Source organism: Manis javanica, chromosome 4 (genome assembly GCF_040802235.1).
Source record: "Manis javanica isolate MJ-LG chromosome 4, MJ_LKY, whole genome shotgun sequence".
Classification (NCBI taxonomy): domain Eukaryota; kingdom Metazoa; phylum Chordata; class Mammalia; order Pholidota; family Manidae; genus Manis; species Manis javanica.
The window spans coordinates 9,621,969-9,637,204 of NC_133159.1; the positions used below are offsets into that span (position 1 = coordinate 9,621,969).

Below are 15,236 nucleotides of genomic sequence, written 5' to 3' on the forward strand. Positions count from 1 at the left end.
GTGGGGTGTGTCCCAGGTTAAAGGGATCTGGGAGAGTTGGGCAGAAGCCTGGCCTGTAAGACTGAGGTGTCAGGTGTCCAGGAGAAAGGGTTGTGAGGAGCCTGTGCTGGGGTGGCAAGGGCCAGGGTGGGGTGCATTTTACTGCCGTGCAACAGGCCTCCAGTGGGTGGAGCAGGGCAGTGGTCCAGTCTGGTCTCCCGCCATGCTGTGGAGGGTGTGTGAGGCAGCAGATGTCCAGGGTGGCACACGCTGTAATCCCTCCCAATGCATTTCCTCTTCTCACGCCAACAGGGGATGATTTTTCATCAACTGAGAATCTGTTCTATGCCCCAATTTGTGCGATGCATACATGACCTCATGCCACTAGAGGAGGAGCCGGATGTCGTGGTCGCAGATCTCTGCTTTGGCGTGGTCCCCGTGAAGCTGTACCAGCCCAGGGCACCCTCCTGCACACTGAGGCCGGGCATCGTGTTCCACCAGAGCAGCGGCAAGGTCTTTGGGAGCTTGGGTAAGAGTCCTTCCCACAGACCCCCGGCCTGCAGAGTAACAGCCTCAAATCAGAGCTGTGGGGACACCCAGCATGAGGGGGCACCCCTGTCATCTGCCTTGGGTCTAAAAGCCACTGTTGTGACCAGGGAACTAGGGAATTCCAGGACAGCTAGCAGGTCCCAGATAGTCAGGCAGCAAAGATATGGAATGCGCTGATCTCTTTCTGATAATAAGAATATATATATATATATGTAAAATATATAATATATACATTGTGTATATATATATGTATATATGGAATGTGTGTGTGTGTGTATGAAGTCACGCAACATGAAATTAACCATTTAGTATAAATTTTGGCATTTAGTACAGCAAATGTGCAACCATCATCTCTAGTTGGAAATAAGGATTTGAAAAAAATGGAAATAACTAAAACACATCCTTTTGTTTCATATCAGGTATTTTCTGAGACAAATTCTGGTACAGACAGGAGGACAAAAATTTGAGGAAAATTAGAGAAGAAAACTTCAAAATTGAGACAATTTTATTATCTTACTTTTCCCCCACTCCCTCATGAATTAGAGAGGAAAACACCTCCCTTTATTCGGTCTTGGAAGTGCTTTCCTATCTGTGGGATGCCAGGGTCCCATTCAGCAGCTCTGAGAAAAAGGGATTTAATGCAGCCATGGTTTGGATTTTGTCTGTGTAATGAATGATAGTAACAGCTAACATTTATTAATTTTGATTAATATTCATATTTACACAGCAGGTACTGTGGCAACCTTTTAAGTGCATTATCTCATTTAAATCCCCCGTAGCCTTGTTACCACCATTATACCCACTGACAGATGAGAAAAATCGAGCTTTAGGGTAGGTGAAGGGACTTGCCCTGCACTATTTCAGCTCAGGCTAAAGGGGGGCAAAGTTAGGATTCGATCTCAGGCTCAAATCCAGGGCTCACACCCTGACGCACTGCTCTACGGCCAAACAGCTTCTAGATATTCTGGATGAATTACAGAATCAAGGGAGGGGGAAGAGGTGCTTCTTAGAGGAGGTTGTTCAGACAGTCCCACAGAAGAGAAATAGTGACAGATTTGATGAGAAGGCTGCCTGACGGCTACAAGAAAATCTGCAAAGCGAGTTAGAATCAGCACCAGCGCTCTGTGCGCCCTGCTTGTCAGAGAAGGGCGAGCCCAGGATGGCTGGCAAAGGGACCCCACTAGCCTTCCTGGTGGACGTGAAGACCTTTTTATTTTCTAGAAACCCACCATGTGGCATATACTGTCGTCGCCCAAGGAGAGTGGCTCAGTGGTTCTATCAACTGGGTGAGTAAAGGGGAGGACGGAAGGGTGTCGGGAAGCCAGGAGCGCGGGGCTGATGGGATGGGAAGCAGGAATCAGCAGCAGGCGGGGGGCTGGAGGGCACCAGGAGGAAGGCCTGCGCCCGGAGAGTCAGTGCGGAGAGGAGGGGAGAGGCAGGGCTCAGGGCGCCCCTCCTGTGGGATCATGTGTGCCCTGGCCGTCTGGAAGCTGCCCGAGGAACGCTCCTTGCTGGGCAGGTCAAGTGCAGAGCCTCACAGCTGCAGCGCTTGTGGGCGGAACACTCTTCACGGGCTGGAACAGCCCTGCGCGTTCTGGCCGCTATGCGCCTCCCTCCACTGACTGCCTGTAGTGCCCAGGCCATAGCCAGCACAGCAGCAGACTCTGCCAGGTCATCTCCACGTGCTCCGGAGAAGGAGGTCCACCCTGGTGAGATGCACCCGTGGGAGTGAGAAAGCTGCAAAAGCCACCCGCTCTCCAGACTGATTTCAGGGCATCACCCGCCCAACCTGGAATCCTGAAGAGGGCTTGGTGGACACGGGGCAAGAGGGACCCAGGGCAGCCGCTCCCTGGGCCTCCAGCTCAGGCTAACTGGACGCATCCCAGGAGCAGCCACCAGCGTGGTGTGGACTCATCCTACCCTGCAGGCTGACACATTTCCACACACAGGGGCATTTCTCCTGATTAGGCTTTTCCAACAGTTTTGTTTAATGCACACGCCACAGAGAAATATCACTTGCCAGTGTCTTGGTAGGGACGATTTCTCAGCTTTCTTGTGGCACAGCTAGGTGAATAGAGTAAAAAATACAGAAGTCGGTCCTGGGTGAGGGAGAGAGACCCAGAGAAATGCCTCACTCTACAGTTCTCAGCTCCAAAACCATTTCTGGTGGGACGGAAATCCTGGCCACATGGTCCCCCACTGTGCACCTCACTGTTCTGGTTGTGCTGAGCTGAGAGATCGTCAGTATAATATCCCAGCAAATCTCTGCAAGAAAGTTATTTCATGAATCCAAGGTAGACAGAACTTTGGAGTTCAAAATATTGCTGTCCCAGCATGAACCCAAGGGAGCTTATAGTAGGGGGCATCAGAATGGAAGTGGCTGGCAGAAGGTATGTTGATCCCATAGAGTGTTTCTATCTTTTTTTAAAAATTTGAGGCCAGCATTTAAAATGGTGAAATTTCCCACAAAATCCAGATTTCTAGAATATTTTGAAAAATGGGAAGGTCTAGCAATGCCAGGCTGGCCTTCCTGAGCCGGGCACTCTGGTACCTGGAGGGGTGCATCTTGGGGCAGCAATGGTCTAGAGTGGGCGTGGCTGGTCAGGAGGAGGCCCATATGTTATCTACTGGCCTTTGGTAAAATTTAAGTCTACGAGATCCTCCCACAAAACCAGTGAACACGGCGGGAACAGTTAGACTCGAAACCTAGGCAAATGGAGTTGCTCCGAAGAGTTGTAAAAGATAGAGCACAGGTGTGAGTCAGGGGAGCCCCAGCAGGTAGGTTAAGGAAGATGGAGCTGTGTTGGTGACAGCTAAGTTGTGACCAGTAGGTGGATGGCAGGGCCCTTGTGATTACAGCCTGACCCCGTGGGTTATTGAGACCGAGAGAATAGCAGCTACTTCATACTGAACCCACATGCCGGACACTGCATGGTTTATGTCTGTCTTTTAAGCCTCAAACCTCAAGGACACCTGCTCAGACTTCAAAAGAGAAGTTCATGGGAGATATTTGGCCTAAGGATGTCAGACACAAGTGTTCTGGGCTCTGTTGAGGTGAAGAATGTAAACCATGTTCCTTGATTCCTGTGTAGACATGGCATGGTGCCCCAGCAGAAGTTTCCAGTGGGAGCAACAGACTGCACGGCAGCTGCCACCCATTCCATGCAGTCCCTGGGTATGTACGGGGTGGACCCAGTGTGGGTCGTGGTCTGTGGTGACAGTGTGGGAGGCGGAATAGCAGTGATAATTTTTCAAAGACTTCTGGACCAGCCAGATCTTCCCAAGATCCAGGCCCGAATCCTGGTAAACTTCATTTTCCAAAGCCCATATTTCCAGCTCCCATCCTACCAGCAGAACACCAACGTCCTGTTGCTCAGTCTTGCCTTTGCCTTCTATTGTTGGTGTGTTTACCTGGGCATCAGCCCCTCCTGGAAGACCACCATCAGGAGAGGCGCCCGTTTGCCTGCTGAAGTCTGGGAAAAGTATGGAAAGTGGTTGGGTCCAGAAAACATGCCCGAAAGGTTTAAGAAGAGAAGCTACCAGCAGTGCCCCGGGAGCCCGTGAATGAGGCTGCCTATCAGGAGACAAAGTTCATCCTGGATTTGATGAACTCGCCCCTGATTGCAGAAAATGAAGTAGTGTCTCTGCTCCCCGAAGCCTGCATGTTGAGCTGTGAATATGATCTTCTCCGGGACGACTCACTGTCGTGCAAGAAGAGGCTGGGGGACCTGGGAGTCCCAGCGACTTGGCACCACGTGGAGGGTGGTGTCCACGGAGTGCTCAACAGCCTTGACGTGGGTTGCTTGTACTTCCCCTGCTCCATGAGGATCCTGAATACCACAGTCCATTTCCTAAAAGGGTTGTAGCCATCTTTCCCTCCTGCTGGAGCTGAGGCTGGGGGCCACCCTCTTGCTCTTCAGGGGGGTTTCTGTGGCTGATGGGGGTGATGCTGAGCGGGGCCGGGGAGGGCGGCGAGATTGCCATCTGCTTCTTGCTCCAGGCTCTAGAATCCCAGGATGCACGTTTCTGATCTGAAGGGAGAGGGGTAGAAGAGACAGGTTTGCGGGGAGGGGAGGGTTCTTTGTCTACGTTCACCACTGGGAAACTTTGAGCTGACAATCTTCCGTGGCCATTTGAGAGAGTAAATGGGCATGGAAGGATTGCCCATCGACGCCCTGTGGGGGAGTTCAGATTGCCCAGGTTGACCCAGGCTGTGGGTTATGGGTAAGTCCATTGGGCTGGCCTTGGAATAACACAGGGGCACCCTGTGCAATCTCATGGGCCTTTCCCAACCTGTGCAGAGTGCAGGGCTCTGCTGCTCTAGATGGCTGGGTGGGGGTGGGGAAGCTGGTTCCATCCTCTTCGCCTGGGTATACGGCGACGCTTTCCCTGCTCTTCCTGTGCCTCTGAGCTCAGGGTCTCAACTGTCTGGGCTGGAAGAGTGGGGACAGAGTGGATTGTCTGCTCCCATGGCAGTTGGCACCTAGTGGTAGGTGAGGGCAGCCCGGAGCCGCCTGAGGAGGGGAGCTCTGAAGCTCTTGCAGTCAAGGTCAGGCTTCCAACTGAGGGCCCAGGAGCAACGTTAGAAGAGTCAGAGGCGAGGAGCTGGAAGGGGAGATGAGCCCCAAGCCAGACACTCGGGGAGACCGAGTCCCACTGACCTCAGCCCCAGCCACAGCAGGAACCAGGAGAGGGCCAGAGGGCTGGGAGAGGTGCTCGTGAGAGCAATTTCCAGAACCAACTTAAATTGCCCTAAATCAGGCTAATGTAGCTGATTCCAGGGGTAAATGAAGCATGTTGGAGCTGAAACTCAGAGGCACCAACCGCCTTGTCTTTCCTCTGTTCTGCGCTCCTCTGTGTTTACATCACACTGGTCTCTCCACACGGTAACCCTGAGCCGCTCTGTGCTTACGCTCTACTGGATTCAATCCAGTTATGAACTCGCCCCAGAGGAAATCACCTTGTAACTCGACAGCCCTATTGGCTTCCTGAGTGATGTATTCAGGCGCCACAGTCAAGGGAATGGGATGTTCTGATGGACCAGGCCCGAATCCCAGGCCAGCCCTGGAGTGGAGAGTGGGGTCAACTCCACCTGGGGCCTGGACCGATTCACATCGATGCTTATCTACGATAGTAGACGTCAATGCTTACACTACTGGGTGGACACCAATGCTTCTCCTGCAGAAGCTAAACTGAATCCTGAGTCAAGGTACCTGGATGTGGCAAGAGATGTCAAGGACCAAGCTGGGCACCTGATTCTTAGGAATAAAAGTTCCTCTGAAAGGGGTAGCCTAGGCTCACATGCTGGCCTGGCCTGGTCTTCAGAAGGCTCTACTCCTGGCTTACCAGTGGCTTCTATAGACTGAGATCCAAGTCCACTGCTGCAAGGGCCCTGTGCATATCCTTAACTTGCTTTCCGTTGAATGTTCCTGTGAAACATAGGGCAGAGAGGACACCCACTGGGTGGCTTTCCATCCATTCACAGCAGGCAGACCAGCGGGTGGCTTCATTGGAGGAAGAGGAACCCCTCACTGATGGCACCTGGTCTGGTGTCCACTCAGCCGTCAGGGAGCACGGGAGTCAGAGGAGCACGTTCCCTTCGGAGGCAGGCCTCTGAGTGGGGTCTGTGGGTCCCCCTCCTGGAGAGTGGCCTGTGTGTCACCCCTGCCTCTGGAGATGGGTAGAGGGACATGAGGGACATGACCTGAGCTGCTGGGTTGCTGGGTGGGTGCCTCCTCTACTGTGGGGTCGTGAGGAGTGGGCAAGCTGCTGGAGGACCATGCCCAGTGGAGATGAGTGGGTTACACTTCTAGGGCTGCAAGAACCTCTGGGTGGGCTCGTTTCCAAGGCTGCTCCCTTCTGCAGACTGTGGGAGAGGAAAAGCCCTTTCCCCCGCAGTGGCTGTTTGGGTAGATCTGGGGACCAAATGTCCCACTCTTACTTTACTGCGTCATTGCTGTCTTTCCTGCACCCATGCATGAGGCTCAGGGAATGGAAAAGGGGTGGGAAGGGATGTTCGCCATGAGCCAGCTCCACGTTAGGCACGCTACTGGGCCATTTAAATCTGCCACCTCATTGGTATGGGAACACAGCTCCTGCTGCACAGACATTTTGCAGCATGACAGCCCTGCTCACACCTAGAGTCTGGACATTCAGATAAGGCCCTGAGCTTAGGATTCTTGCCACAAGCTTCCACTTCCCTTTTCCTGGGGGCAACTTTTAGAATAACCACTTGACTCTGAGCCCATGAGAAGTTAGTGATCTGTCCCGACCACCTTACAAGTAAGAGGTGCTTGCTACCTACTGTTCATCTCCCACTCACTTGTGACCTGGAACAGAGGCCCCCTCCCCCTCCCCGGCTCACTGCGTACAAGGAATAAACCTTGAGACTTTACCTCCCTTGTGTAAGTGTACTGAAACTGTGCCTTCAGGCCAAACGACCCTGGGGTTTTCACTTCTCCAAAGTGAGGGCTCCGACCAACGCTGGCCCCTGTGGATGGCTTGTGCCTCCTCATTCAGCACGAGATAATCTGCCTATTCTTAATCTAACACACCAGATGTGGTTCCCCACCACACTCACGTATTCCTCATAGGAATTCTACGAAGTGGTTATTCTTATGACCAATTGACAGAACAGGAAACCAAAGCCTAGGAGGCATTAATGACAACACTCATTTCCTGTCTCTTTCCAGTCAGGCTCCAGCCCAGCTGATTAAGTAGCCAGTCCGAGGTCTCGTGGTTGGCCAGGCGCTGTGCATGGCAATCCTGATCTGACGACAGCCCCTTTCTGCCGCCACCCCACCCCACCCCAGCCCATTAACTCTTTTCTTTCCTGTCATAAAAGAACGTATCTGAGCCACATGACCTTACTTGAGTCATTTCCCATCCAGCTAGACGTTGGCTACTGTCTCATCTGAATCCAGTTAATAGAACCAAGTATTTTTGCTGTCTGGTTTGCTTTGCTTTCTGGGCTGTAGCTTCCAGTCTGAATGATTTTGGAGTTGGTGACCGTAGGCCCCTCTAGGAATGCACAGCTGAGGGGCCCCGCTAATACCACTCAGGAGAGGGGACACCCACACATCTTTTAGCCCAGACCCTCTGGGAGTGTATTTCTCAGTAAATTACCAGCATTTCCCTGGAGAGATCTGCAGGTCAGGCGAGGACGGGTGCCATCTAACAAAGGACACTGGGTTGCATCCCAAACTGCCTTCTTCTATCAATAGGCAATTGAGGACAAGGTCCTACGGCAAAGCTGAGAAACTGGCAAAATTAGTCTCTGCCACTCTTCACCCCAATTCCCTTTCAGTGTCTTCCTCAGAGGGCTCCTTGCCCCCCTCCAGGATCTCCCCGTCCACGTGACCCCGGACCTTGTCTAGGTCTCTGCCAGCACTCTCTGCTCCAGAGTGACTGCTTGCGCTCTCCTCTTAGCCTGGGGCTATTTTAGATTAAGCTCTGCTGCAATGACAAGTGGCCCCACTGTCTCAATGGCTTATGACAGCAAAGGTCTAGGTCTTGCTCACATTACACATCCCATGCCCCTCACAGAGCAGCTGCAGCCACCCTCCACGTTTGTCTACACTGGGATCCAGGCTGATGGAACAGCCTCTATCTGAAATCTCTCCAGTGGGCAGAGAAGAAAAGAACACAGTAAATCCTCCAGTGGCTCCCCAGACTTCTGCTCAGAAGGGGTGCTCATTATTTTTGCTCCCCCTTTGTTAGCCAGAGCAAGTCATATGGCCAAGACTGAACTTGACAGGACAGAGAAGCATAAGCTCTCCAGAGAGGGACAGCAAGTATTTGTGGACATTATTACAGCTTACTACACAATCATAATTTTCCATTTCCATTGTACCTTTTAAAATGCATTTTAAATTATAATAGTGATACACAAATACATTCTTCTTTTAGATAAGAATTTCAAATACAAGAGATAAGGCTAAAGTAAAGTCTCTTTGGACCACCCTGCCTCAAATCTATTCCCATTTATCTGGATGTGTCCACCGTTACTTTTTTTTCGGTGGTGGTGGCAGGGGCATCTTCTTTCAGAATTTGTTTCTGTGCTTTTACGTACACAGATATGTACCCATAGAAAATGTAGAATATTATTCTGTGGGATGACTTTACCATATATTGGTACATAAAATATATTATTCTGTACATGTTGTGCCACTTGAATTTTTCACCCAATGATGTATCTTAGAAATCAAGGCTAGTAAATGGTACAAATTTCTCTTACTCTTTTTAGCAACTGCATAGTATCCCACAGTATGGCTAAGTTACAGATCCTACCAGTGAACACATTTGGTCTTTTTACAGTTTTTCACAGACAAACAAATCTGTAGTGAACATTTCTATGCATGCCCCCTTCTGCACATGTGATCCTCTGTGACCAATTCAAGGAGGGCTGTTTACTTGGCACATTTTGAATGCCAATTGGATGTTATGAAAATGCCAGTCCATCTCTTTTTCTCTGCAAATCTCAGCTGGGAGGGATGTAGTTGAATCATAACATTCAGTCCCAAAAGCAAAAATAAAATTGATTGGCTGGACAAAATGGTAGGATGGGACAGAGTTGGCTTGGCATGTCTGTATTTTAACAGGAAAGTTCCTTAACTCAAATGGACGTCTGCAGGAATCAGGTGAGGATTCAGGGCAGGCTCAGCATTATTGGCTCGCTGCCTCTAATATCCTTGCCTCCATCTAACAGAGCAAAGGACCCCAGAGCCAGTAAATTGGCCCTTTGTTCCTAGGGTTGGCAAGGGTCGCTCTGTTTCCTGACCAGAACACCCCCCACCCAGCACTGCAGCTGGTTACCTTGCAAATTGCTGCACAAGGTTGAATCAGGTAAGGCATGCCTGGGGATCAAATTTCAAAGCATTTCTAGTCACACTAGTATGAGACAACTGGTTGCCTATGTTATCACCAAAGGGCAGAGCAGTTCCAAAAAAAATGTTTTTTTGAAATAGAGTTGATGTACAATAATATTGGCTACAGCATAGTGATTCGACAATTTATCCACTACTAAATGCTCACCATGACAAGTGTAGGTTCCATCTGTCAGCATACAAAGAAATTGCAGTATTATTGACTCTATTTCCAATGCTGTACTTCCATTCCCCGTGACTAATTTATTTTGTCATTTGAAGTTTATACCTCTGTATTCTGTTCACCTATTTTACCTGTTCCCCTACCTCTCCCCGATGGCAACCAACAGGTTTATAAGTCGGAATAAAGTAGAGGTGGTACATGTATACAATGGAGTATTACTCAGCCATAAAAAAGAATGAAATCTTGCCATTTGTGACAACATGGATGGACCTAGAGGGTATTATGCTAAGGGAAATACATCAGACAGAGAAAGACAAATACCATATGACTTTACTTATACGTGGAATCTAGAGAACAAAAGAACAGTTTAAATTTTAGGTTGAAGAGGTGCCTTCTGCTGTTGATTACACAAGGCCTCTCCTCCCAGAAGGCAGAGTGGCGAAGGACACACGATCTGGAGCCAGTCATAGATCCAACATTTCCTTAACCTCTTAGGCCCTCAGTTTTCTTGCTTTGAAATGGTGAGGATCCTATCTACTGCCTGGGGGTGTTCATGTAAAGCACGGGCCACATTGGTGTAAGTCTCGATTAGGTATCTGCTGCTCACAGTCACGGGGTTGCTGTTTATCAGACTCACAGCAAAGCCCAGAGGGGATGACAAGCTGTTTAGTGTTCAGGAGCTCCCCATTCAAAGAGAATCTAGAATTACCCTCTTTGGGGTATTTCTGCTCCAATTTCTCAAATACACTCCTCTAACATAGGGAAAGGAATGGATTTGTTACTAAAATAAACTCAGTTTTGGGAAGAGAGGGTTGATGATTTGTTGACCCTTTCTATGTGGCAGGCATTATACGAAGTGCTTTATAAAAGGTAACGTTTCAATGAATTCTCATAATCTTAGGATGTACAGGATATTTATTTCCAGTTTATAGATTAGGACACCAAGGTTGGCTTGGCCAGCAAAGTTGGCCAAAGTCAAAAGGCTGAAAAGAGGAGGAACTGGAAGCTGTGCCAAATGTGCCCGAGCTCTCTGTCCCCCACCCTCCCCGGTCCATTCCTTGTGCAGTGACCCAAAGCACTCAGCCATCTCTAAAGTGTTTTGGGGCCACATTGGACCAGGAAGGGAGAGGTCAGTCCATTGTCCACTTTTCAGGTGTCACCTTAGGCTTTGCCTTCCCCAGAGAGCCTCCCTACTCCAGGCAGGGTTTAGAATCTTCTGTGGGTCTGCAGAGACTCCCTAGACCCTGTTGCTCAGCGCCGAGCCCAGAGGATTAGAAATCTACGTATTTGGAAATCTGAAAGGCAAAAGTGGCAATCTAAGAATTCAGAAGGTAAAAAATAAGTTTGGAACTGTGAAAAGTGGCATAGCATGTGTTGTGTGTGTGTGTGTGTGTGTATGTGTGTGTAAAAGAATCAAACAAATTTTAGAACTGGAAAATGCCATAGGTTGAATTAAAAAATTTAACAGGTGGGTTTACCTTCACATTAGACACGCTTGACAGAGGACGCGTGAACCGGAATGTAGTAGGTCTGAAAACCAGGATTCAGAACCAACCTAAGTTGACAAAAGGGCCAAAAAATACAGAAGAGGAAGCCAGAGGCATTGAGGATTCAGTGAGAAGCTGTAACAAAACTATCGTTGTTATTTCAGAAATAAAGGAGAAAGGAAGGAGGCAGAAGCAATATTTAAACATATAATGGCTGAGAATTTCTGAAAGATTAAGTATTAAAAAGATTTTTATACTTTTCAATATATTTTAAATTTTTATGTACTTTTTTATACCTTTTGCACAAAAATCCCTAAAATCTAAAATAGTCATAACAGAGCTGCTCAGCACTGCCTCATTTTGCTCTTGGAAGAGACAGAAAATTATACACATATGGTGACACCAATAAAGGAAAAAAAGAGAAAAACACAAGTAGTAAGTACTAGGAATAAAAAGTACTAGGAATAAAAATACAGATCCTGGAGATATTAAAAAGATCATTAGAGGACAGTACGAGCAACATATCCCCCCAAATTGAAAATGAAGTGCAACTGCAACATGTAAGTTTTTAGAAAAATGCAACTTACCAGACTGACATAAAAGGAAAGAGAAAATCTGATGAATTTTGTGTTGTAAGAGATTGAATCTAAAATGAAGCTGTTCAACAAAACAAACCAAACAAAATGGAAATCTCTTGGCCCAGATGCCTTGACTTACTTAATACTCAAGGAAGAAATGACATTAATCTTACATAAACTGACCTAAAGAATGTAAAAAGAAGGGATGCTCTTTCTGTGCGGCTGAATGGGCAGTAAAATCCCTCAAGGACAGTGGAAATGCAAATGACGGGCTGTGAAAGTCTTACTCATGGATAAACAGGCAAAAAAATTTCCAAAAAATATTTAGAAATAAACTGAACCCAGCAGTATCGAAAAATGATGATATATCATGGGCAAGTTAGGTTTATACCAGAAATGCCAAGTTCAGTTTAACATTGCAGAATTAATCATGTAACTCATCACTTTAACGGATTCAATGAAACTGTGATTACTTTAATAGTTACAAAAAGCTTAAAAAAATTTTTTTTGGAAAACTCCCAGCAAATAAAGAATAGAAGGAAAATTTTCCAACCCTGTAAATCACATCTACAAAAAATACCTCTAGCAAACATCATGCTTACTGGTGGAACACTGAAATTTTTTCCTTTCATAAAAGGAACAGGACAAGAGTCGCTCCCTGTCCCCTTTATTCATCTTGTACTGGTGGTCCTAGGCAAGGTGAAAAGGTAACAAAACAATTGGGATTGAAAGGGAGGAAATAAAATGGTTTTTGTTTGTAGATGCTATTATTTTTATTACCTTACATGTAGATTCTCAAAGAATCTACATGGAAATGATTAGAATTAGTAAGTGTTAACAAGGTTGATGGATATAATGTTATTGTTTTAAAAATTAATTGCAGTTTCAGATATAGGCAGGAATCAATTTGAAAATTAAATAAAAAATAATCCAGTTAGGTAGCATAAAGCATAAAATACACAGGAACAGACGATCTCAAGAGAGTAAAGAGACTCACAGAATGAGAGGAAATATTTGTAAATCTTGTATCTGATAAGGAAAGCATATCAGGACTATATCAATTCAAAAAATGGGCAGAGGACTTGAATAGATGTTTCCCTAAAAAAAGATATACAAATGGCCAGTAGGCCAATGAAAAGATGCTCAACATCATTAGTCATTAGGGACGCGCAAATTAAAGTCACCATGGGATTGTACTTCACACCCATGAGGTTGGGCTATTATCAAAAATGAACAATGAAAAGTTCTGGCAAGGATGTGGAGAAATGTGCATTGCTGGTGGGAATGTAAAATGGCGTGGAAACTGTGGAAAACAGTATGGTGGTGCCAATTCCACACCTAGGTGTGTACTCAGAAGACTGAAAGAGGAACTCAAATAGAGAGCTGTATACCAATGGGCTTAGCAGCTCTATTCACACCAGCCAAATGGCAGAGGCCATCCGAATGTCCATCAACAGATGACGGATGAAACAAGTGTGGTATAAACATATAACAGAACAGTATTGTTAGCCACTATTCATTCTGGAAAGAAAATTTCAGAACAAAATTCTGACACGCACTACATAAATGAACCTGGAAGACATTAGGCTAAGTGAGAGAAGCCAGACAAAAAAAGGCGACTATTGCACGACTCCTTTTACAGGAGGTGCCAAGAACAGGCAAATTCATAGGGACAGAAAGTAGACTAGAGGTTCCTGGAGCCTGAGGGGAGAAGGAAAGGGGAGAGTGTTTAATGGTGTGAAGTAACTGAAGCGAATGCTCGGACACTGATGGGAGGGATGGAGATGGATACATTGGAAAAGAGTTTGGCATTATCTAGCAAAGCGGGGGACACTCACACCCTGTGACTCGGCGATTCCACTCCTAGGAGCACATTCAAGAGCAGAGGTTTCTCAAGTGTGATCCCTGGAGATCCTCAAGCTTCCTTCAGGGCACCTGCATGGCCAGGACTGTTTCCCAAGTTGATAATATAAAGATGTTGTTTGCCCTTTTTCAAAGTGTTGACATTTGCACAAATGGAACAAAGGCAGTGATGAGTGAAACTGCTGGAGTTTCTGCATGAAACAGGGCAGTGCTGTTAATTGCACTAGCATTCTCTACCACCACACACTCATGGTGAAATAATACGAATACTACTAATAATAATAATGCTAGTTTCACTCAAGAATGTCCTTGATGAAGAAGTAAAGATTATTAATTTTATTAAATCTGGCCCCTTGAACAGAGGTCTTTTTAACATGCCGTGTGATGAAATGGGAAAGAGGTGTGAGCACAGCTCTGCTGTTGTGCACCAAGTACCGCGGTTCGCTTGAGCAGAAGCACTGCGTGTGCAATAGCTTGAGTTATGAGTGGAAGTAGGTGGGCTTTTCTTTTTTTCCGTTAATGAAACACCATTTTTACTTGAAAGAATGACTGACAAACCATGATTATTCAAACTGGAACATTTGGTCAATATTTTCTTGAAAACGAATGAAGTAACTCAGTCACTTCAAGGAAAACACTAAACAGTTTTCCTTAGCTGTTGCCAGTGACAAAAGTTTGAGCTTTCAGGCTAAAACTAGAATTTTGGAAAGCTTGTGTTCCCCATTGAGAGTATGTCAACTTCCTAACACTTAGATGCTTTTCCGATAAGTAGTGACATTAGCAAATGTGATTTTTTTGATAATGTATAATGAAATAGGTCAGGACTTGGAGGGTCTATCTGCACAGTTCAGTATGCCAATATTTTCCAAATACCCACCATGGTGTTAAAAACCCATAGATCACAAGATCAACCAGAGGATTTTAAGGTGACAGAGCTCAGAGAGTTCACTGCATAGTTTCAGAGTCCACATTGCAACTAACATTCTAAGAAATGGCCACTCACACAGTTGTGGTGTAGTATCAAAGAATATCCACAATTAGCTGGAAAGGCTATTAAAATACCTCTCTCTCTTCTAACTACAGGTCTATGTGAAACTGGATTCTCTCCTTTAAACAAAACAACAGATCACAACAGAGGGAAGGTTTGCTGTTATTTTGAAATTAATAATTAATTATCACATTAATATAATTCATTGGATTTGCCACTTCTGTGGTATAAATATTCCCCCCATGTTGATTTCAAGCTACAAATAATGACTTTACAGAATGTGGAAGACACCAGCACAATTGGCTTCCATGAGCTGGTAGGACCTAGCTCCAGACCACAAATACAGTTCAAATTTAAAAAGCCGTTCGGACCTTCAAAAATGTTTAAGAGACCGGAAAATCTGAGAACCACTGCCCTAGAGAAATGGCTGTATCTGGACACCGGGAGGCTTGGACTGTGTACAGAAAACTCATAGTGACCACAACTACATGCAATGTGAGTGAATCTTAAAAACGTTAGCTATATTGAGAAAAAGAAAACAAGACTCAAATGGAAACATGCTATAGGATTCCATTTCCACAGGATTGCCTGTGGGCTCACAGGCAAAACTAAGCCTTAGCGTTCAGGAATGCATCCATTGGTGAGGCATATAAAGGAAAGCAAGGAAGGAATGGCCGCAGAAGCCAGGTCGTGTGGGAGGAGTCATGTGGGGCATCTTTGGGGTGCTGGCAATGTTTTTCTTCT

General features: G+C 46.5%; 1 protein-coding gene across 1 annotated transcript; it reads left to right on the top strand.

The window, feature by feature from the left end:
- The first annotated feature begins 294 nt into the window (after positions 1-294).
- Positions 295-4,551, top strand: AADACL3 (arylacetamide deacetylase like 3). The gene is given in 4 exon segments (XM_073236200.1): positions 295-508; positions 1,750-2,141; positions 3,610-4,069; positions 4,072-4,551. Coding segments are annotated over 4 exon segments (1,389 nt in total). The 3' UTR covers positions 4,395-4,551.
- The last annotated feature ends 10,685 nt before the right edge of the window (positions 4,552-15,236 follow it).